Here is a 23,030-nt window from a genome sequence, read left to right on the forward strand (position 1 = left end):
TTTTTAGGTTGAATTAAAAAAATACTGTTCTCTCAGGTGACTTTTTATATGTGTATATGTATGTTTTGATATGTCAAAAACACTCTGTTTTTTTTTTTTGTTTTGTTTTTGTTTTTTTTTTTTTTACAGATCGAAACTGTCAAAGAAGAATTCAGTGAACATTTAGAAGTTGTGGACAAGATAAATCAGATTTGTAAAAACCTACAATATCATCTAAATAAAATGAAAACCTTTGAAGAACCCCCTTTTGAAAAAGAGGCTAATGCTATTGTGGATAGATGGCTTGATGTATGTGATTAGTTAATTAACTAAAAATTCTGTTTCATGGCACATTGATATTTAGGGATAATGTCTTTAATAGTCTTATGATACTGAAATTTTAAGCTGTTGTTTTTATTAATTCCCTCTCAGAGTTAGACATTACTAACACATGGGACTTTGATCTTCCAGATTGTGTGTGTGTGTGCCTACCAGGTATGGTAATGTACATTGTGTATGTGTGTGCCTGCCAAGTGTGGTAGTGTGCATTGTGTGTGTGTGTGCCTGCCAGGTGTGGTAGTGTGCATTGTGTGTGTGTGTGCCTGCCAGGTGTGGTAGTGTGCATTGTGTGTGTGTGTGCCTGCCAGGTGTGGTAGTGTGCATTGTGTGTGTGTGTGCCTGCCAAGTGTGGTAGTGTGCTTTGTGTGTGTGTGTGCCTGCCAGGTGTGGTAGTGTGCATTGTGTGTGTGTGTGCCTGCCAGGTATGGTAGTGTGCATTGTGTGTGTGTGTGTGTGTGCCTGCCAGGTGTGGTAGTGTGCATTGTGTGTGTGTGCGCCTGCCAGGTGTGGTAGTGTGCAGGTAGTGAAGAAAGGACAGCGAGGTGAAGGCCAGACTTAAAAAGAACCAGGCACAGCGGTGTATGCAGTTAATACAAGCATTTGGTGTCAAAGGCAAGTTGACCTCTGTGAGTTCAAGGCCAGCCTGGTCTACATAGAGTTCAAGGGCAGCCAAGGCTTTTTTGTATCAAAAAAAAAAAAAAAGCAAAACTTTAAAAATTGTACTCGACATATTGAAAATAAGTTAGTCAACATGGCCTTTCATGCACTTTTGATAATTTCATTGTATATTTGTAGTAGTTTGATATTCTGAGTTAGAAACTCAGAGTTTTCTGTATTTTATATAACTAATCTGATAATTTAATTTATTTATTACTTTATTTGTTTATTTAGACAGAGTCTTGCTATGTAGCCCAGACTAGGTTTTAATTTACTATAAAGCCCAGGATAGCCTCAGACTTGTACTGAGACTCCTGTCTCAGTCTCCTCAGGGCCTGGATCAGAGCCATGTGCCGTCATGTCCTTTATGAGGCAGGGCCTTATGTACTAGGCTGGCCTCAAACTCTCAGTGATCTTCCAGAGTTGCTTTAAATTACATATATGCTTTAGCAAATCAGCTGAGTTTTTTTTAAAGATGACAACATGATATATGAAAGTTCTTTTTTTGTTGTTGAAGAATTGAACAAATGAACTACTTTAAAAATACATTTTATTTAAAAAACAAGTGAATGAAACAATGTTCTCTATTCCTGTGCCCCTTATTTTCTGTTTATAATCGGCTGTAGATAAATGAGAAGACGGAAGAATATGGCGAAAATCTTGGGCGAGCACTGGCCTTGTGGGACAAACTTTTCAACTTAAAAAACAACATTGACGAGTGGACTGAAAAGGTCCTTGGGAAAGTGGAGTCCGATGAGCTGACTGAGGAGGACAGAGAAAAGCTGACGGTAACTCAACCCAGACAGATAGATGCCTTGCCTACACGCTGCTGGCATCGCAATGTTGCGTTTGCTTTGTTGCAGCAGGGTAGAACACCTTCCAGTGAAATGATGTGTTTCTTTCACTATCCCCTGAGAGGGCTCTGAATTCTATTGCTTGCTCTGTGAAATCCAGGCAGATGTTTGCCTTTACTGTCCATCTGGGGATTCACAGGCACCCAAGGGCTTTATGGACACAATGGCGTTGGGTGAGCAAAGAGTAAACCAAGAAGAAAGCTGGTTTTCAAACAATGCTCTCTGCTTGGCGTTTGGAAAAGTCTGATTACCTCTTTTGATTGTAGGAAGAATTGTTTCTGTCATTGCTGGGTGTAGCTCAGAGGTTGCACGCTTCTCTAGCGTGCTTGAGACTCGGAGTACAAGTTCTACACAATAGTTGGGGACTCTTTCTAATTGCATATTTATTTAATATCATCAATCTGCATGTGTCTAGATCAGAAAACATCTAAACACTGGCAGTCAAATGTGATTCAGTTAATCTAAAAAAATATGTGTATGTATTTATGTAATGCTGCAGATCCCATCATCTCCCAAATTCTTGCATTTTATTCAATTTTTAATTTCTGTATTTCTCTGCATGCTGGGAAGAATTTTTAAAATGGGAGGTTGATTTCCATTTTTCTGGACCATTAGGATAGTTATAAAATGAGTCATCTCTAAGACTCTTTTAGATGTGTCTTAAATTATAGGTTATTTGAAAATGTGAAGTCACGAATTGTCAACGGCCAGCCTGTGGGCCAGGTTTCAAGTGTGTGGCTGCTCATTCAGAATTTGTATATGCATAGCCAAGCCATCAGCCATGCTTTTCAGCCCCTAAGCCAGCCTCATGGCACAAGCCTTACTCTAGCTGTTGTCTTGAAAGGACAATGCTCCCTTGCCTGTCATTGCCTCATCCCTCAGGCATCTGGGTTTGTTACTCTCTGAACCATTATGGAAGCAAAGGATTAGGAGAAATTCAAGGGAACCTTCAAGTTTCTATACATCAACAATAATAATCATAGGTACCTGAAAGTAAGATGAAATAAAGATATTCTCTCTTTAAAGCAAATAAGCAAGCAAACGACTTGTATTTTAGGAAGAGCTAAAAGTCCACGAAGAGCAAGCTTCAGAATTTTCCAGAAGAGTGTCTGACATACAATTGCTGCTTCAGAGTAACGAGAAGCCACTTGAATTGCAGGTACGGGAACTTGGATTCAAGTCTCAGTGGAAGATTCCCTCTACCTTCCAAAATAGCATCCATAATCCATAAGTCTAAATTCAAATAGAAAGTGAAATTTGAATGATTGCCTATTTGCACTCAGTTAGAACTTAAGAGCCGGCCTAGGCAGTTGTGTGGTCCCCATCCAGGGTGAGGATTCTTCCCTCCGTTTGCTTTCTTACAAGCCTTTCTTACAAATGCGGAGGCGATATGGTGGCTGGGTTCCCACATAAAGTAGCAGTGGTTTCCTATGTGTGTGTGTGGGGGGGGGGGCAGGGCGGAAGAACAGGTCTTGAGTGATCCTAGAGAGAGGAATTGCCTGAAGTGTGAAGAACTTTCTCTCAGTTTCGTGTGGAGGAAGGAAGGGTTGTTAGCCAGGCCTTGTGGAGGGCACCTTGTCTGTACGGCCTGCTAGTTTCATGATCCTGGCCAAGCTACTTAATCGTCTTCAGTCTGTCTACAAAGGGCTCACACCTCCTGCCGAACACATAAAAGTAATGAGTGGTAGCCAGTGACGTGGTGTGTGCCTGAAATCCCAACCCTTGGGAGGCTGAGGTGGGGGTGGGGAAGGGGGTGGGGGAGATCATGAGTTTGAGACTAGTGTGCACTATGTAGCAAGATGCAGTCTCTAAACAAAACAAGGCTATTTAATGCTCTCTCTACATTTTAATATCATTTATGTGTTTGGAAATAGGCTTTCTCTCCTGAGTGCCTTAACACTTCAGTTTGCATGCCAGGTGCAATCTATTTGGGAAGAAGGCTTCCAGTTAGAAAATGTCGATTTCTGTTTTTTTTTTTAGTATAGTTCTTGTTTCTTTTTGTTTGTTCAGTTTTTATTTTTTGAGACAATGTTTCTCTGTGTAACATCACTGACCTGGAACTTATTCTGGAGCCCAGGCTGGCCTCTGAGATCTGCCTGCCCCTGCCTCAGAAGTACAGGGACTAAAGGTGTGGGCCGCCACACCCAGCCTTAGTTCTTGCTTCTTTTGAGGCAGGGATGATATAGAACAACGTGACAAGAATGTGTTTCACCCCGGAATGAAGTGCTGTCCCCTAATCTGTAGCAGCCAGCTCCCCGAGGTGTGCTGAACCATGCCTCCTTACCATGGGGGTTGGTTCTACGTCTTGTGGTTTCAGGTCATGGAGTCCTCTGTCCTAAGCAAGATGAAAAATATTCAGAAGTATGTCATAGGGGAATGCAATAGCTGTGTGCCCAGTGGAAACACAGCTGAGCTGAGAGAGGATCTAGACCAGGCCAAGACCCAGATGGGGATGACCGAGTCCCTCCTGAACGCCCTGTCTCCCTCCGATAGCCTGGAGATCTTCACGAAGCTTGAGGTACCGCCCTGTTGCCCATCTCCTGTGTTCAGACCTATTTTCACATTCCTTTTTATTACTTTAAAATATACTTTTTTGGTGGTACTAATGATCAAACCTGGTTTGGGTTAGGCAGGTGCCCCTGCTACTGAGATAGCTCTACCACTTAGTTTTGGGGATCTTGGCCTACTGTAGTTAGCAAAAATAGAGGCAGGAAGCTGATTTCTGGGGAGCGGGGGTGGTGGGGGAGTGTCAGAAAAAACATATTGTGCACCAGTGAGGTAACTCAAAAGTGCTCCAAGCCTGATGACCTGAGTGAACTTTAACCCTTTAATCCACATGGCATTTCACATGCACACAATGGCACAACGCACACACATCAAATAAGTAAGTGTAAAAAAAGAGAGTAAATTGCATTGTACTATAAACTGATTATGAAATAGAGAGCAAAGTCACTCAATTGAAAATTGTCTGGGCTTATAAAATAATGAAAATCTCTGAAGCCCAGGAGATGGCTCGGTTGTCAGTACCCTTGCTGCGTAAGCAGAAAGATCCGAGTGCAGATCCCAAGAGGGACTGACGGCCCAGCTAACCTAGCCAATTAGGGAGCCCCAAGTTCAGTGATCTCAATAAAAGTAAATAATAACAAGAACGTGCAGAATAGTCAAGGAAGACATCACAGGTTGACTGCTGGCTTCCGTGCCGCCCCCCTTGCACACACGTGTATCCCCCAGTACCTACATGTGCACACAGACACAACAACAGTATGAGCCGCTGGTTGGGGGAGGTGAGCCGGCTGAGGATGCAGTGACTGTGGTTTATCCTGGGTGCAGGAAATCCAGCAGCAGATCTTCCAGCAGAAGCACTGCATGACGGTCCTTGAGAACCAGATAGGGTGCCTCACTCCAGAGCTCTCTGAACTGAAAAGACAGTACGCAAGTGTCAGCGACTTATTTAACACCAAAAAGAGCGCCCTACAAGATCACTTCTCCACGTTCTTGAACGGTGAGTGTGATGTGTCTTGAGCTTTGCTTCTGGCAGTCTTGAAATACGAAGATGCTAACAGCACTGTGGACCCAAAGGCTGATGATGTATAAACCCGACTTCCAGGCAGCTTGCACAGACCGTGCTTAAAGGAATAATAAATATTTTGGTAAATCCTTTGGGGAAACTGTTACTGCCTGGTGTAAATAATATCCCTTCAAGCCCCAAATCTGTAGTCCACGGTCGCCGAGGCTGTGTGGTCAGTGTCTCAGAGGGTGTGCCTGTGAACATGCTGCCCTGCCAATGCCTTTGGATGTCTGGTGCGTTTAGAAAGGGGTTTGTACAACAATGCACCATATTGGCCTCTATACTCAACTGGTCCTCAGCCCTGGATTTCAGAACATGGAGGGCTTTGCTCACTGCTGGGGGAAACAGGTTTCTCATCTCTCGGGTATCAAGGTCTATGAATTCCTGCTTGAGTACATGGAGTTTTTTTCCTTTTTCTTCTACAGAGCAGTGTAAGAATTTTAACGACTGGTTGGGCAGCATCAAAATGAGTCTCCAGGAGTGTTTTGAGCCGCCGGAAACAAAACAGAGCATGGAACAAAAGCTGCAGAAACTTTCTGTAAGATACACATGCCAAACCTTATCAAGACTAAAACTTTTGAGAGAAGTCTCACTGCATGACATGGGCTGACCCTGAGGCTCTTGTGTTTAAGCAAGTCTCCCACTTTCCTCTCTGACCCCAATAGCTGGGGCTTCTGGCTTTGTTTAGATGATACCTTGTGTTTTTAAGCTTGTTTGTATATCCAGCCACTTCCCCCTGCCCCAGCCCCAGGGATAGCAACATCCATGGATATTCAAGTCTTTTATACAAAATAATGTAGTGTTTTCATATACCCTGTACGTGGTCTCCCATGTGACTATTACTGTTCTATTTAATACATTGCTTGATGGGGCCCCAGTTCCCTCAATTGAAGTCCTGTGTAGTGTGCTTGGACAGGAGTTTACACAAAGCAGACACATCATTGCTCTCTATATTTAATTGGTCATCAACACCGGGTTTCAGAATGTATCGTGATGTCACTGATGCTCACTTTTTTTTTTTTTTTTTTTTTTTTGCTTTGTTTTGTTTTGCTCGTTTCAAGGGCCTCAGAGATTGATGCCCAGACCTTGAAACATGAGCCCTGGGATGGGGGGAATCTGGGCAAAGGTAAATGAAGACTAGTCTGTTCAGTGCACATATGGGTTGCCAGGAGGAGGATGAAGGAAGTATTTGTGATGACTGAAGCATGACCAAGATAGGAGGCTTTAGCTTTCTCCGTCTCTCATTCCTATGCGACCATAGGAGTAATACTGCATTATTTTTGCTTGCTGTAGACCCCAGAAAGGCAGATGCAAATGCAAACACTCAAACACACACACACACACACACACACACACACACACACACACACCCATCCCTACATTCTAGAGCTATTGGAAATGATCTATCATTGGAGTCAGCCACGTCTTCCTAGCTCATAGGGGGTGGCAGACACATTCTGACTTCACTTAGGTGTGACTGACTTTGTGTGTTCCTTAAGGACTTCCTGACTCTTGGTGGAGGAACTAGCAAAATACAGCAAGTGGAGACCGTTCTACATCACGTGCAGATGCTCCTACCCAAAGCTCATGTGAAAGAGCTTGACAGCTGGCTCGGGAGTCAGGGGCTGGAATTAGAAAACATGGAATCTGTATGCCAGGCCCGAGCAAGGGAGCTGAATAACTCCCTTCAGCGGCTACTGAGGTGGGAAATAAATAGCATCTTCCAAGGATATTTTGGTAGTGATTTCCATATGCTACATATGCTGGGCTATTCAATGCATACTGATTCTCCAAGTGAAATAGGTATAGCTGTTCCTCGCCATCTCTTGGGAGCTGGTTCAAGGGGCCCCTGTGGGTGTCCACGTCTTTCTGTAAATTGCATGGTATTAGCAATATTCGATGAACATTCTTCTGTATACTTTATTTAAATCATCTGTAGATTACTTATAATAACTGATGTGATGTAAATGCTATGTAGATAGTTGTTATATGTTTAAAGAATGTGGACAAGAAAGGAAAAAGTCTGTACATGCATTTCAATACAGACACAACTTGTTGTTAAATAATTTTGATTTGTTGTCACTGTAATCCCAAGGCTTTGGAACTCACTCATATGGAAATATACATTTTAAAATACTTATTTTATATGTATGAGTGTTTGCCTACATGTATGCTTGTGCACCACATGTGTACGTGGTGCCCATGAGGGTTAGAAAAGGATGTTAGATCCCCAGGAAATGGGGATATAGATGGTTGTGAGCTGCCTTGTGTGTGTTTAGAACTGAAGCCAGTTCCTTTGAAAGAGCAACAAGTGCTCCTAACTGCGGAGCCATTTCTCCAGCCCTCCTCACATTGGTATAAAATCTAAGGCCTCACAGGAAACGTTCTACCTTTAAGCTGTACTTCCAACACACTGACTGTAACTTCTTAATCTAGGTTCTATGCTAGGAATATAAAACTTTAGGGGGCTCTTTGAGTTATCTGAAATGACAATGGTTCAGAGAAGAGTCCAAACGTCATTTCTTGGTCTGTCAATTTCCTGCATTTTTTTTTTGTTGTTGTTGTTGTTGTTTTTGTTTTTTTGCTTCATCAATTCTACTGCCATATAGGCAATAATTATTTAAGTTTGGATATGTAGCAAACAAAAGTTGTTCTTGTTTTAATAAGCAGTAAAAATCTAGTTAACATCACCATCCTATTTTCGGCAAAGTCATCTTTTCTTATATTCTACTCTAATCTGTGAATTGGTCTTGTAGGCTGCAAGATGATTGCAGAAGCCTGAATAAGTGGTTGACTAATCAAGAAGAGAATTGGAAAGAAAAGGAAGCGTCAGGAGAAGGAATGGATGTGTTTTACCAAGTGTTAACCAGGAAGAGGTATGGTAATCTGGATAGAAATTATCATTTGCACTTTCTCCACTGAGCTCCAATAAACTGTCAATGGTATTTGGGAATTACAGGGAGCAGTTCGAGACTGTGGACCAGCTGCGTGCCGCTCTGAAGGACCATGGGCTTACTGAGGGAGAAGAGACAATCAAAGAAGCTACACATTTGATTGATAGATACCAGACTTTATTGAGACAATTACATGAAATTGAGGAAGAGGTTAAATTACCACCTGCTGAAGACCAGAGCTTTAATGATCTCGCACATGATGTAATTCACTGGATAAAAGAGATTAAAGAGTCCCTTATGGCTTTGAATTCATCAGAAGGCAAAATGCCACTTGAAGAAAGAATCCAAAAAATAAAGGTATAACTGTAGAAACCAAATTTGAGAGGTCAGAGTGATCTCTCATTTTGAAAAGCTTCCGAGGAAAACTGCAAAGATTTCTCTCCTAATAGAAAATAAGATCACTGTGGGATGGGTGAAGAAATTCAAATTGCTGAGCTTACAAAAAAAGAAGGGTGGTGATGAATCTAAAATTATTTAATGCATATGAAAGAGAAAAAGTATGTCCTCCTCTTCCGAGAGGGTGATGGCCAGTTATTTACCATCCCTTGTAGCAGGTAGAAGAAATTAAAGGCATTAGCTAGAGCGCAGCAGGCGGGAGTCTGGTAGGATGCCAGGTCATCCTTGTCAGGAGAGCTGAAGACTCAGCGTGTGGTGGGCAGGAGTTGAGGGGGGCTTTGGGAACAGGTAGCTGTGCTCATAAAGCATTACTGGCTACACAGGGGGGAGGGGGGTGGGGGAGGGGTTCTCTAGAGCTGCCTCTTCATCCAAGAGGAGAGTCACTAAACACGATGTGGTAAAAAACTGCAGGGAGAGCAAGCAGTGCAGGTGTGTACCGGAGCCACATCTGTGCTGGCATCTTTGCAGGAAGGAGCGATGAGGGGTCGTGAGGTACAAGGGTTGCTAAGCACGAGTGCTCAGTCACTGGGATACGCCTTCACACACTGTTTCAGCAGTATGAGTCCTGAGTAGTTGCTCCCAAGATAAGAACTCAGTTTTAACAGAAGGGAAAGAGAACAGGGAACTAGCCCGGGGCGGGGGGGGGGCGGCGCAGGAAGAGCTGACAGGAAGGACCCTTTTCCTGTGGGAAGCCATGAGCCTCTTCTTAGATATGTAAAAGCGTCTGTTCAAGTTGTCACTTCTGACTCTTCAGGTCAGCATTAAGAAGTGGCCAGGAAGGAGGCTTTGAAAATCAAGGGTGAGCAAGAATGCAGTTAGTTCAAACCAACACGTCTTTACTAAGAATCAACTGTATATACTATGAAGGGTGTGTGTGTGTGTGTGTGTGTCATTGTCTTTGGAGTATATAGAACATGAAAGGGTTGTTGTGAAGTAGACTCTACAGTTAGCATCATGGGATAAGCCTGACAAGAAGATTTCGGATCTGCTACCCGGAAGTAGTTCAGAGGAAGCTATAGAACCCTTGTCATTTCAGGAAATCATTGCACTGAAGCCCGAAGGCGATGCCAAAATCCAGAAGGTAACGAGGCAAGCTGAGCGCTGTGAGGCCCCTCTGGCTCAGGAGACCCTGACAGAGCTCAGCAACCAGTGGGACAGCACGCTCCACCTGGCCAGCACATATCTAAGGTAAGGGCTCTCTGGTTTCCTCGCCCAGTGAAGACATGACAAGTGCTTTTCCTGCTGCTAGGGTCTGGTGAGGAGCCTTTGAGGGATGCTTACAGTGGAGTAGTTCTCCAGGAGAGCTAAGGGATGGCCTGGCAGTCTCTGTGCCCCTGTTTAGGGTGTGGCTGATGCACTGACCTGAGGGGCCTCTTAGCGATAGATTCTCTCTTCCCTCTGTGCTCCTGTGCTAAATAAAGCCTTCTCCCAACAGCATCCATATGGTAAGACAGTGGAATAATGAAAAGAAATTCCCGTGTCTAAATGTTGATAAATATTGGCTGAGTCCGATAAACATATTTCTGGTGAAGATTCTCTTTTTGTTATAAATGCTGTGTGTGTGTGTGTGTGTGTGTGTGTGTGTGTCCCCGTCCCCAAAACACACATGTGGAGGTTAAAGGACGATTTGCAGCCAGGTCACTCTTTCTACCATGTGGATCCTGGGAATTGAACTTGAGTCATCAAGCTTGGCTGCAAGCACATTTACCCTCTAAGCCATGCTGCTAGTTGCTCTTGTGAAGAGTCTTCATATATCTTTTAATTTAAAACACCACATAATATTTTATTAATTCTTGGAAGATTTTTATGCAACATAGTTAGATCATATTCACCTCCTATGCTTCCCCACTTCCTCCCAGATCCACTCTTTACCTGCCCATTCTTTCTCAATTTTGTGTCCCCCCCCCCTTTTTTTTTTCCCTTTAAAAAAAATAATAGCTTCAGAGTCCATTTTGTGCTCACCTGCTGGAGTGAACGACACCCTGAAAGAAAACTGACTCTCCCTTCCTAACAACCATTACCTGTCAAGAACTCTTCAGTTAGGGGTGGGGAATCATAAGCCCCTCCCCATTTTATGCTAGACTATGTCCTATGTTGGTCCTGTGCTGGCAGCCACAGCTGTCACTAGCTCAAGAGTGTAGGGGTCTTGTCATGCCCAGAAGAAGCTATTTTGTTTGGCCCTACTTGACCACTGGCTCTTAGAGTCTTTCTGCCCCTTTCCCTGTTACGGTTCCTGAGCTTCAGGTACTGTCATACCTAAAATAGTACATTTCTTATTTGGAATTGAATCCAAAACAAATGGTGTGTGTGTGTGTGTGTGTGTGTGTGGTTTTTGTGTGTATGTTTATCCATACATGCATGCACGTGTAGAGGCCAGAGGTCAACTTCAGATGGTGGTCTTGGGCATGTCTACTTTGTTTTTGAGACAGGGATCCTCACTGGTCTGGAGTTGTCAAGTAGGTTAGGCTGGCTGGCCAGTGGTACGGTGGTACAGTGGTTTGACGTTTGTGCTACCACGCCTGAATTTTTTTTTTAACATTGGTTCTAGTGATTGAACTCAGGTCTTTGTGCTTGCAAGGCAGACACTTTACTGACCTGACTCTCCCCACCCCCTCTCTCCAGCACCACTTGTTTTAATTTTATGTAAGGGTAAAATAGGGCTTCATAGTCTACTGAAGTATAATAAACATTGCTGGGACTAGTTAAAAATCAAAACGTTATTTGATAACAAATATAATTAATTATATAACAAAAATTATCCCTTGGTAATACTCAAATAATTTCTGAGTTAAGCTTAGTGCTGTTTAAAGGGTTAAAGAGCTAAATGGGGTCCCTGGAAATAATATGCGTTTTTATTATTTTAATGCTACTTATAAATAATGTATGCTGGAATTGAGTCTGCAAGATGCCTCTTCGTTTCACTTACTGTCATTTCTTTTCTAAACAACTTCTTCAACATTTAGCCACCAGGAAAAGCTTGTACTAGAAGGAGAGAGGTATTTGCAGAGTAAAGAGGACCTGAGGCTGATGCTCACAGAACTGAAGAGGCAGCAGGAAGCAGGCTTTGCTCTACAACCCGGGCTGCAGGAGAAGCAGGCCCAGTTAAAGATTTGTAAGAAGTTCCTCCAGAAAACCCAAGATTTGACATCCTTGCTAGAAGAGCTAAGATCTCAAGGCAGTTACCTCCTGGAGTGCACTAAAAATCCAAGCTTCAGTGAGGAGCCGTGGCTTGAAATAAAACACCTGCATGAAACCCTTCTCCAGCAGCTCCAGGTGAGACACATGCCTGCTGAGACAGGCAGGACACAGGATCCTTACACAGAACTAGTGCGTGGATGTGGATCTCTTGCTGAAATCAAAGCTTTCAGTGGATTTCAGTTTTTCATGAGAATGCTGACTCTCAAGAAGGCAGGAACCTCACCCAATCACTTGTGCTAGAGGAAGCCATTGTGTGTTGATTGTGGTATTGGCATCCTCTTGTTGAAATTCCTCTCCTCAGTAGTCAGAGAGCATAATGTTCCTTAGGAGTCTCTATGAAGATGGCTATGTGAGCATTATTCACCCATCTACCCATCCATCCATCCATCCATCCACCCACCCACCCACCCACCCACCTACCCACCTATCTATCCATCCACTCAACCCACTTGTCCAGTTGACCCATCTGTCAACAGATGCATCCACTCATCCACCCACCTAACCCACCAGCCACCCACCCACTAAACTTACTCATCATCTATTATTTACCCACCCACTCATCCATCCCTTCATCCAGAGTAATAATTCCTATCAGTTGTCATGTTCCTCCCTCAGATCTTCCCACACAATCTGCAATAGAATGCGTTGGGATAAAAATTGTCCCCTTGTCATAGCAGAGTCAGTTCTTTCAGTAAAACTGAGTTTAATTCAGATGCAGCGTAAGGTTCACCAGGGTAAGAAATCCCGATGATCCAAACACCCAGCGGTGGGCACAGGCTCAAATGCCTGCTTGGTTACTTCTCACTGGTGTCTCATAAGGTGTGGTCCTTTTTCTTCCTTAGCCCAGGAACATAATCTGAAGATAACTTTTGAGTTATGATTCCTCTTCCCTAACACAAATTTGCATTTTATTCTTAGGAAGGGATCCTGGAGTTAGGTGCTCTCATATAGTCTCACTTTGAGATGCAAATTCTTTGTTTTAAAGCAACAAACAAAATAAAATCTTACTTATTATTTTACTGATTCAGTGATACAATTTGTAGTCATTTTGTTTTGTAACTCTCTTGACAAAACACATTGTCTTGAGAAAGGAAATTAAGGCAAGAAAGCATGCTAAGAGCAAATGTTTTTATTATGTCATTTTTATTGGGAGGTGGAGACTTTGTAGTGACATGTCTCTGGGCCAGTTACTCTTGTTTCAATGTGAAATGTTATAGAGTAAGTGTGGGTGAATGATATAATTACTTCCTGGGTGAAAAAAACTTAAGTAATTTGTTAATTGTCAATGGTTTTATTTTCAGGATTCTGTGCAAAAATTAGAGGGTCATGTTCAAGAACATAGTTTATATCAGATTTGCCTCATGGACCTGAACACCACATTGGGTGATATCTCCAAGGACTTTGCCAGTCTTTGTGATGGATCTGAGGACCAAATAATAGTTGAGGACAGAATGCAGAAACTACAGGTATTGAGTAATATCCAAACATAATGCACGATTTTTGGGGTGGGGTGGTGGTGGTGGGGTGGTCGATACTCTTGACAACTTGACTTTGAATTACCTTTGACTAAAGGCAAGTCAGTACCGTTGATCACGGAAATTTGGGTGCTAGTTAGAAAGCTCTCAGCAGGTTAGGAAAAAAATGGGGACATGCTTCTCTAGTGGTCACGTCCACTGGGGAAGCCGTTTGCACAGTGATTCGGTGGGCCTTTGGGAGAGCCGACTCTACCCATCAACAGCCTGTAGCTCCTCATTGTCTTCCCGTCAGAAACAATGTAACTCCAGAGGATTCTGAGAAGCCATGGGATGAAGGCAGATGGCATGACCTTGGGGAAATGTGCCAGTTTGTATTCTCCATCATGGGTGAATGGGAATTGTATAAATTTTGCCCTGCCAATTTTCATTCTGGTAGAGCCTATAAAATTTTCCTTCCCTCTTTGTCCTACAGCAACTGGCACCCTCTAGTGAGGATCAGTGCCCTAATCTGTGTCTGAAAACACTTCTGCTTTCTAGCTGCTTATGCAATCAATGCAGCAGGCCCGAGTGGTACCCTGTATAGAATTAGCTTCTGATTTTAAACACGAGCATTAGATTGGTATGGGCATTGCGAATGGCCCTGCAGTCCTTTTTGATACTTTCCATGGTGCAGGTACTCATTCAGTGTTTGAGTTTGGAAAAAACGTGAATCTTCCTTGTTTATTTGAGACGAAGTCTTACCATGTAGCTCCAGCTGGCCTAGAACTTGTTACATGGACCAGGCTGGCCTTGAACTCACAGAGATACACCTGCTTCTGCCTCTTTACGGCTGGGATTAAAAGCATATGCCCCCACACCTGTGATTTGCTAGTTTTTATTTTATGTGTGGCTGTCTAGCCTGTGTGTGTCTGTGTACCCTGTATGTGCAATACCCATAGGGGCCAGAAGAGGGAGTTGGATCTCCTGGGACTGAAGTTATAGAAAGTTGTGAGCAGCCACGTGGGTGCTAGGAACTAACCTCAGGTCCTTTGGAAGAATGGTCAGTGTTTTTAACCACTGAGCCATCTTTCCAGTTCAGGAGGATGTATCTTAAGTGAAATATGCCCAACAAATGCCTACTGAGCGCTTTCTGTGTTTTACAAACTATGCTTTGAACGTTTTCCTCATTATTTACTGCAAACTTCTTAGTTCTTGTGAAATCTATTAAAGAATTTGATGTTGGATAGTACTGTGGCTTTCAGTGTTCCCCAAAGTTTCTTCTTTGAAGTATTAACACTTTCTTAAAATACATTTTTTTTTTTTTGTATTAGTGAGAACAGAATACTTTGTGATTTACAAAAAACTCAACAAACTCTCCAGAGCCCTGAATGGCGATACTTTTTTATAACAGTGTTTGTTCTACTCCTAGGAGCTGGAGAGTAGGCTCCGTTTCCAAGGCGGCGCACTAAAGAAGGCTTCCGTGTTAGCAAAATCCATCAAGCAAAACACATCTTCAGTGGGGCAGAAGATTATTAAAGATGACATAAAATCACTTAAGAGTAAACAAAAGGATTTGGAAAACAGAATCGAAGCTGCCAAGCGGGAGACTGAAAACGGTCTCAACAACATCCTTAAATCCAAAGGCTCGACAGAAAAACATGTGAAGTGTTCTCTGCCAGGTGGAGAGACGCTGGCCACTTCTGCTGTGCCCGAGCCCACTCAGGAGTCAGCAGCAGTGGGAAAGTCAGGGAGAAACTGGGAAACAAACACGGTAAGTGCTGTGATTGCGCTCCCTGGACACCAAGGCTGGGAGTAAAGAGGTGTGCCTCTTTGAAAAGAGTCTCAAATCAAGCGTTCTGATGGCCTAATTAAGTCCTCAAAGGACTGGCTATTTATGAAGCTCACTTGTCAAAAGAGCCCTCAGAAAATGGTCCAGATTTCTGTGGTGAAATATTACTGTTCAGTCTGTTCAAATGTCACTCATCAATTTAGGTTGATTATTCTCGCCAAAGTGTAATCAGATACAGTTTCTTGGGTCAAGAGCACAAAGGCAAATTAGAAAAGGCAAAAGAAAAGAAAATGTGCTTTAGCCATTTCCCCAGTTAAAGAAAAAAATATATCCAAGAGCTTCCCCCACCACCCCAATCTGGTCAGTTTTGTAAGTGAAATCAGAGACTGTTGCAAAGGAATAAGCTTCTTTCTCTTCTTTTGTTAATGCTGCAAATACACCTGGAAATGCTGCTGGGTCATTAGTGAGAAAACACCAGTACTCAGGCTCCTGAATTTCCTCAAAGAGAAGGAAGAAGTGTGGTTTCCTGTAGCTCTTTTTTCTTTTTAAAAATGTTATGTATGCTATACTTTTTTTTTGGTATGGTACACTTTTAAGAGGTTTGTTTATTTATGTTTTTATGTGTACATGTATGTGTGTGTGTCCTGAATATATGTATATGTTCAGATATACGTGTGTGTGTGTGTGTGTGTGTGTGTAGTGTGCAGGTGCGTACCCCTCTGCATGTACACGGAAGGCCTCTATCTGTCTCCATTTATCCCTTTGATTTTGATGCACGGCCTTTTCCTGAATGTGGGCTTTCCATTTTCCCATCCAGGGTGGAATCCTGCAAGTCTCAGAGATCCTTCCATCTCTGCCTTACAGCATTTGGCTAAAGGGCTGCACAACCCACCCAGCTAGTTACATGAGTGCCGGGGTTCAATCTCCAGTCTTAATTCTGTGCAGTGCTCTGAACCCTGTTGAGAGTAAACACATGGCATTGCTGAAGGGGGTTAGTTCCTAATGACCTGTAAACAAATTGTTACTATGACACCCAAGTTCAATAGAATACATAGAAAACTGCAGGAAAAAAGTTGTCATTCCAAAATGGCTTTTAATTTAGTTAACTAATTAATTAATTTATTAAATTTAATCTTAAATGATAAGAATTACTGAGTATTTATGACAGTTCACTGAAGACTGTTGGTTTTGATTTGGTTTTCATAGTAGTTAGAAGAACTTAAGACTTTATCTTAGTTAGGGTTTCTATTGTTGTGATGAAACACCATGACCAAAAGTAAGGCGGGGAGGAAAGGGTTTAATTTGGCTTACATCCTCACACTGGAGTCCATCACTAAAGGAAGCCAGGACAGGAACTCAAGCAGGGCAGGAGCCTAGAGGTGGGATCCAATGCAGAGGCCATGGAGGGTGCTGCTTCCTGGCTTGCTCTTCCTGGCTTGCTCAGCCTGCTTTCTTAATGAATCCAGGACCACCTGGAGCCAAGAAAAGGCTCCGCTCGCAATGGAGTGGGTCCTCCCGCCTCAATCACTAATTAAGAAAATGCCTTACAGCCAGATCTTATGGAGGCATTTTCTCAGTTGAGGTTCCGTCCTTTCAGATGACTCGAGCTTATGTCAAGATGACATAAAACTCTCCAGCACCAGAGTTGGAATAATTTTCACAAGTCAGGATTTCAGCAAACTGGTGGTAATGCTGTAGCAACATACTTTCTTCTTTTGTGATGTGACATTTTCTGAGTCTGCATCTTGTACTTTTTATACTACCAGTGCTGGCCGTCCTTTCATTATATTTACTATTGTACTGTGTACTTAAGAGCAATGTCAAGGTTGACCAATAGCATTGGTGAAAGAGATCAAAGGTCAAATCTGTTGGTAGACAAAGAAGATCAGGGTGTAATGAAGCGCATGCCACAACTCAGTGTGAATAGGTGGGTAGGTGCCTGAGTATAATGAACACACAGGGCACGTGAAGGAGCAGTGTATTCCATGATAAAGCTGATTGACTCAAAACTGTGATAATAATGCTGGAGGGTGTGGCTGAACCTAATAGTCCTAGATATTCCAATAGGCAATCTAGTGAGAGCCTATCTCACAAGACAAAGGCAAACAACAAAATACCTACTGTAACAAACGTAAGCTCTTAATTCATTATACACATTTATTGAGTGCCAGTGAAATGTCTTGATGGGTAAAGCTGCTTGCCACCAAACCTGATGCCCTGAGCTAGAGTCTCGGACACAGCTGACTTCTGAAAGTTGTCTTCTGACTCCACATGCATGCTGTGGCACATCCACAGTTTCTCTCACATAGATAGATAGATAGATAGATAGATAGATAGATAGATAGATAGATAGATGTAAAATATTTATTGATACCTATTTTTTGTGTCATTTGTTCTGGTAGAATGTGAGGATACAATTTTCATAGCTCTAAATGTAGTACTAAACATTAGTGTTTGTTTTACATGCCAAATTCATCAGACTTTCTTAGGACTTATTTTTATTATGTATGTATATGTGCGTCTCTGTGTGTGTTGTGTGTGCAGGTATGTGCCTATGGATGCAGACTCCCTTGAAGTGGAGTTACAGGGGTTTGAGATCCAAATAATAAAGGTGTTGGGATCCAAACTCTGTTCATCACAGTAGAGCGAGAGCACTCTTAACCACTGGTTCAGCTCTCCAGCCCCTTGACAGATTATTTTAAATAGTCTCTAGAAGGATTTTTAAAGCTTTTAAATCTTTTTTTTTAAATTACTCTTTCAACTCTCCCTTCCTTCTACTATCTCTGTCATTTTCTGGCTCTGGCTCTCTTTTCTCATTTGTAGTCCTGGGTAGTAAATATTTTCCTTTAGTAAATAACATTGATTTGAGTTTTATTGAAAGCATAGCTGTGCTTTCGAGCAATCACTGTGATGACGTGTATCTGAATCCATTGCTCAATTTTATTTAGATAGAACAAGATATTTTAGATTGGGGCCATCGATCAACTTTGTCTTAATATTGGTGTGATTAAGGCAGGCTTAGAGGCAAAAAGAGAAAAAGTGGGGAGGGTTTGCATGGCATCCATTCAAAGCATGCTACGTAGTTGTATAAATGTGATTTCTAAGCATTGTTAGATGTGCAGAGACAGAACTGCCCACCCCCCTCATGTAAAGGTCAAGTGAATTAACCAACAAGAGGTGGTAAACAGTGAGGACGGTCTGATCTCTTAGGACTTCATGTATTATCAAAAGGAAATGATAGTGAATAAAAAACAAGGGAAATCATGCATTTCTAATTTATTAGTTTTCAAAAACAATTAGAGTGACATTTCTGCTTAATTGGTATGATCTTTCTTGTCCCATTCTTCTTCTTAAGTTGCAATCTATGTGACATAATTGCTTCGAAACACCCGAAACCTTTTGTCTGTATTTTTTTTAACTTTCTTGTCATTGCGTATAATTGGTTTTCAGTTCTTTTAAAAAAATTCTGAGCATTTGTAATTTGGTGAATAAGAAGCATGTGTATATAAATCCTGGAAGACAGATGATCACACATGTGGGCCAAATGTGCCAGGCTTCCAGGTGTGGGTAAGCAAGCAGGGACACGGCTCGAGTCGGTGCTGAGAGGGAAGGAAAGAGCACATATTGAGTGGGGTAGCGTTCAATACGCTAGGGATTGAGGTCTCATCAGCTGTTGTTTATCCTGGTACCTTAGTGGGAGGGTAAAGCCTACACACACACACATACACACACACACACACACACACACACACACACACACACACACACACTCACGGTATGTATGCATATGTGAATGACACAGCCCATTCTTGGGGCTTATGTCCACTCCATCTTCCAAGCATACTTCTGGCCTGTATTAACATCATGCTCCTTGTCTTAGAGAAGTTTTTCCCAAGCCAGGGTTTATTCTTTCCCAGGACCAGTGATCTCCCCAGCACATCCATCAGCAGCGTGCATGTGAGAACATGCTCCAAAGGCCTAATCCTTAGGCATCAAAGAAACCGCATACAGTGTCTCTCTCCCTTAGGAATGGTGACGCGTGCCTATAATGTGCGTGCTTGGGAGGAATTCAAGGGCAGCTTCAGCCACACAGTGAGTTGGAGGACAGCCTGGTCTACAAGAGACCCCCGTCTCAAAAGCCAAAAAGAAAGTGTCTGCCCTAATCCTTATATGTCATGCTAGGGAACTGAAGGGCAGAGAGATGGGTCAGGAACTGGGGCATCCTTTTTTCTTAGCCTGACACTCCAAACTGTGCCCTAATGTTTTGCATAAGGAGCTGCATAGGTAGAAAGTTGGGAGTCTAAATAAGAACTAAACAATTCAAATAGGTTTTCTTTACCCCATGACCTTTCAGAGTCTTAAATATATTCACGAGCTCTCTGACCTTTGCTGAGCTATTGTGGGTTTTGGGTTCTGCCAGGATTTCTTTCAAACCTCTACTGACTTACGGCCCCACCCAACTCCAATTCCACTGTTCCTATCCATTGGCTAATCAATAGCTGCCAGATTGATAGCTCCTTAGTTTCTTTCAAGGTACTTCATTATTCACAAGTTATTGATATCAACCAAAAAAAAAAAAAAAAACTATATTCCCCATATTCCTAGTTTTAAAATCTAATTTGAATTCATGTTTTTGTCCCTTCAGTTAAAAAAAAAAAAAGATTAAATAGTCAAGAAAGAGTCAAATGTAGATATGGCCTCTGTTCTCATAGATCCTTTAGCTGGAGATGGAGGGACACATTAATTAATAAATTAAGCAAATAAGAGTCAGTTACAAAAACTTAGGAAGGAAACCATCCTCCCCGTTAGCCTTTAGCAGAGTTGTTGGATGATTGGATGGGAGGGTTTGCAGGATGCAACACCCTAAAACAGATGCATAAGTCAGTTGGAGCAAGCAGAGCCTGGGCAGGGCATGGGGAGCCCTGGATGGAGATATGATTTGGAGAAAGTGGGAGGCATCTCAGTGGCTCATGAGCTCTGTGTTTTGCCAGGTGACGGCGGCACACACCTTTAATCCCAGCACTTAGGAGGCAGAGGCAGGTGGATCTCTGTGAGTTCAAGGCCAGCCTGGTCTACAGAGTGAATTCTTAGACAGACAAGCAAGGGTACACAGAGAAACCCTGTTTAGAAAGACCAGAAGAAGAAAGAGGAGGAGGAAGAAGGAAGAGAAAGAGGAGGGAGGAAGAGGAATTTGGAAAAAAAAAAAAAAAAAAAAAAAACCAGAACTTTGGTTGGAGCACAGGAGAGGTGAAAGGTTGCCTTCTAAGTCATAGTAACATGTTAGACATTGTAATAATAAGAGTCACACGGGGAAAAAGAGTCACATGGAGAGACAAATACAGCTTGGAGGCAGTAGCTCTGCCTTTTAGTTTTGTCTGTTTGTGTGTGGTATATGTCTGTTTGATATTCATGTATGCAGGGTTCTGAGGAAAACGCTGAGTGTCCCGTATGGCTCTCCATTTTATTCCTTTGAGACAGGGTCTCTCACTGAACCTGGGGCCTGCTATTTTGCTACCATGGTGGCAAGCAGCAAGCCCTAGGGTTTCTCCTATTTCTGTGCCTCTCCTTTGGTTCTGGGGTTACAGATGCATGCATGGCCACACTTGGCTTTTTCTGTGGCTCCTTGTGCCAGTGCATCAAGTGTCTTTTCCCTCCGCCATACCACTCTGCCATCTTCCCAGGGTGTTGCCCGTCATGGTGATATTTACCCTTACACTTGCTTCTCATTGCATCATATTGGAAGGCTTTGGACATCTGTCCTCTGGCTGGCAGGTTATGGGTGGTGGATTTAGGATCTGGTTGTCACCACGTATCATAGTCATGGGACCATCGCCCCTGACTGGGAAAAAGGACAGTGACATTATTATTGACTTGGCCTTCTTGACTGGCCATACTGGTTGTAATAGAAATGAGAGTTGAGTCTCTGGAGAACAAGTCGATAACTATCTATCTACTGAGAGTCAAACAGATCGTGTTTTATAACTAGTAATTTTATTTTAGGCAAATAGTCGAAAGCAACTATGCATCAATGAGACCTGTTCCAAAACCAAGGGACCAGGAATAAAAGTGAAAAAATTATGCAGGCATACCAGAGGAAAAAGGGAAAAGACACGCATGTGTTCATGCCGGACTGCAGAAGCGCCTATGTCACAGCAGCATCTATAATAGGAAAGTTGGGAAGCAATGACACTGTTCATAGTAGTGATTGTTAGTTCTAGGTATCAACTTGATATGACCTAGAATTACCTGCAAGAGAGTCTCAGTGAGGGATTAACTAGGTAAGATTGGCTTCTGGGCATGGTTATGAGGAATTTTCTTGATTGGGTTGAGGTGAGTCATCCCATCCTGACATTTGATTGGCTGTACGAGTGGGAAAACTGAGCTGAGCACCAGGCGTGCGTGCACTGATTGATTTGTGGTTCCTGGGACTTGAACTCAGGACCTTTGGAAAAGCAGCCAGTGCTCTTAACCTCTGAGCCACCTCTCCAGCCCCCTCCATTCTGTTCTTGATCTCATCTACGGACCCCTATTTTTCAGTTACTGCAGCTCTAGTTTAAAATGTTCCATCTGATTCTCCTCTATAGCTCCACCTTTTCTCCCCCTTGATGTTTCCCTGGGAGGGAGCCCCACCTCCTATGTGGCCTTGTCTGATCACACAGTTGGGCAGGAGGAGGGACCTCCTTCCTGCTGGGTGGGGTTGGGAATCTGGATGCCCGAGGACTCTTCCACCTAGACTCAGGAACATGGTCTCACCCTGCAGGAGGGCATGGAAGCTTGCTGTCATAGCAGGAGGGCATGGAAATTGGCTGTCATAGCAGGAGGGCATGGAAGTTGGCTGTCATAGCAGGAGGGCATGGAAGTTGGTTGTCATAGCAGGAGGGCATGGAAGCTTGCTGTCATAGCAGGAGGGCATGGAAGTTTGCTGTCGTTCCACCCCAAGACAGTTGCTGGTGACCACATATCTGCTCTTGACTACGGATGTGATGGGAGCTGTGCTTCAGGCTTCCGCCACTGTGAATTTCTCACCATGGTGGACTGTAGCTTGGAACGATACACCACAGCAAACCTTTAGTTCTCTCAGTTGCTCTCTGTCAGGGTGTTTTTGTCACAATAGCAGAAATAAAGCTAGTGGAATAGTCTTAACAGATGCGTTCCTTCATTGAGCAAAACAAATCCACAAAAACCACAGTTGATGTCTACCTGTTAGATTTTTCAAAATATAGTAACTGGAATAAATTATAAAGTGGCACGTACAAGGTCTTAATTTCTATAAGAACTTAAAATAACAATATATCAACTATAACATGTAAAGATATATATTTAGCTACTACGGGAGAGTATTTTGGTTTAGGGAGATGAACAAGTTAGAGGAGATGATACTGGGGTGGCTTTAAATTCCTTTAATGTAGAAAATTATATAACTTTAATCTTTGTTTTCAGTCATGTGGGTTTATTATTTCATATATTTCTCAAATGTTTTATGATTTAAGACAAAACATTTCATAGTAGTACGTACAACCAAAATAAAATACAGCAGAGAGTGGTGAGCAGGGCATGAGGAAGCGGACAGAACTTTCCAGGAGCCAATCAGGGCCCACGCTGGGTTCCAACCTCCCTGGCGTGAGCCAAAGGAATGTTACCTGTTACGCTGGAAATGTTCGTTTGAGGGATTCTGTTGGCCTTTCTGTTGTGGGTGAAAATGGCTTTGGGGGTCAGTGAACACATGATTTTGGGGGTGATGTGAAGTGTCTAGCCTACTTTATCTGACTGGTGAAGTCTGACATTACAAATGTTCCCTCTGTCAGCCTTGGTAACCGGGGCCCTCAGGCAAGCGGCTCAGCA

At 42.8% G+C, this 23,030-nt stretch overlaps 1 protein-coding gene across 1 annotated transcript in view; it reads left to right on the forward strand.

Annotated features, from left to right (window-relative positions):
• Positions 1-23,030, forward strand: part of Syne2 (spectrin repeat containing nuclear envelope protein 2) — a 316,624-nt gene that overhangs the window by 136,015 nt on the left and 157,579 nt on the right. Inside the window, exons 33-45 of the mRNA XM_051147456.1 lie at positions 130-288; positions 1,602-1,763; positions 2,887-2,988; positions 4,147-4,347; positions 5,160-5,331; positions 5,823-5,935; positions 6,897-7,099; positions 8,154-8,273; positions 8,357-8,648; positions 9,784-9,935; positions 11,711-12,020; positions 13,247-13,411; positions 14,829-15,170. Coding sequence (XP_051003413.1) covers positions 130-288; positions 1,602-1,763; positions 2,887-2,988; positions 4,147-4,347; positions 5,160-5,331; positions 5,823-5,935; positions 6,897-7,099; positions 8,154-8,273; positions 8,357-8,648; positions 9,784-9,935; positions 11,711-12,020; positions 13,247-13,411; positions 14,829-15,170 — 2,493 coding nt within the window. The remainder of the gene's footprint in view (positions 1-129; positions 289-1,601; positions 1,764-2,886; positions 2,989-4,146; positions 4,348-5,159; positions 5,332-5,822; positions 5,936-6,896; positions 7,100-8,153; positions 8,274-8,356; positions 8,649-9,783; positions 9,936-11,710; positions 12,021-13,246; positions 13,412-14,828; positions 15,171-23,030) is intronic.

This window comes from Acomys russatus, chromosome 1, assembly GCF_903995435.1.
Source record: "Acomys russatus chromosome 1, mAcoRus1.1, whole genome shotgun sequence".
NCBI classification, from domain to species: Eukaryota; Metazoa; Chordata; class Mammalia; order Rodentia; family Muridae; genus Acomys; species Acomys russatus.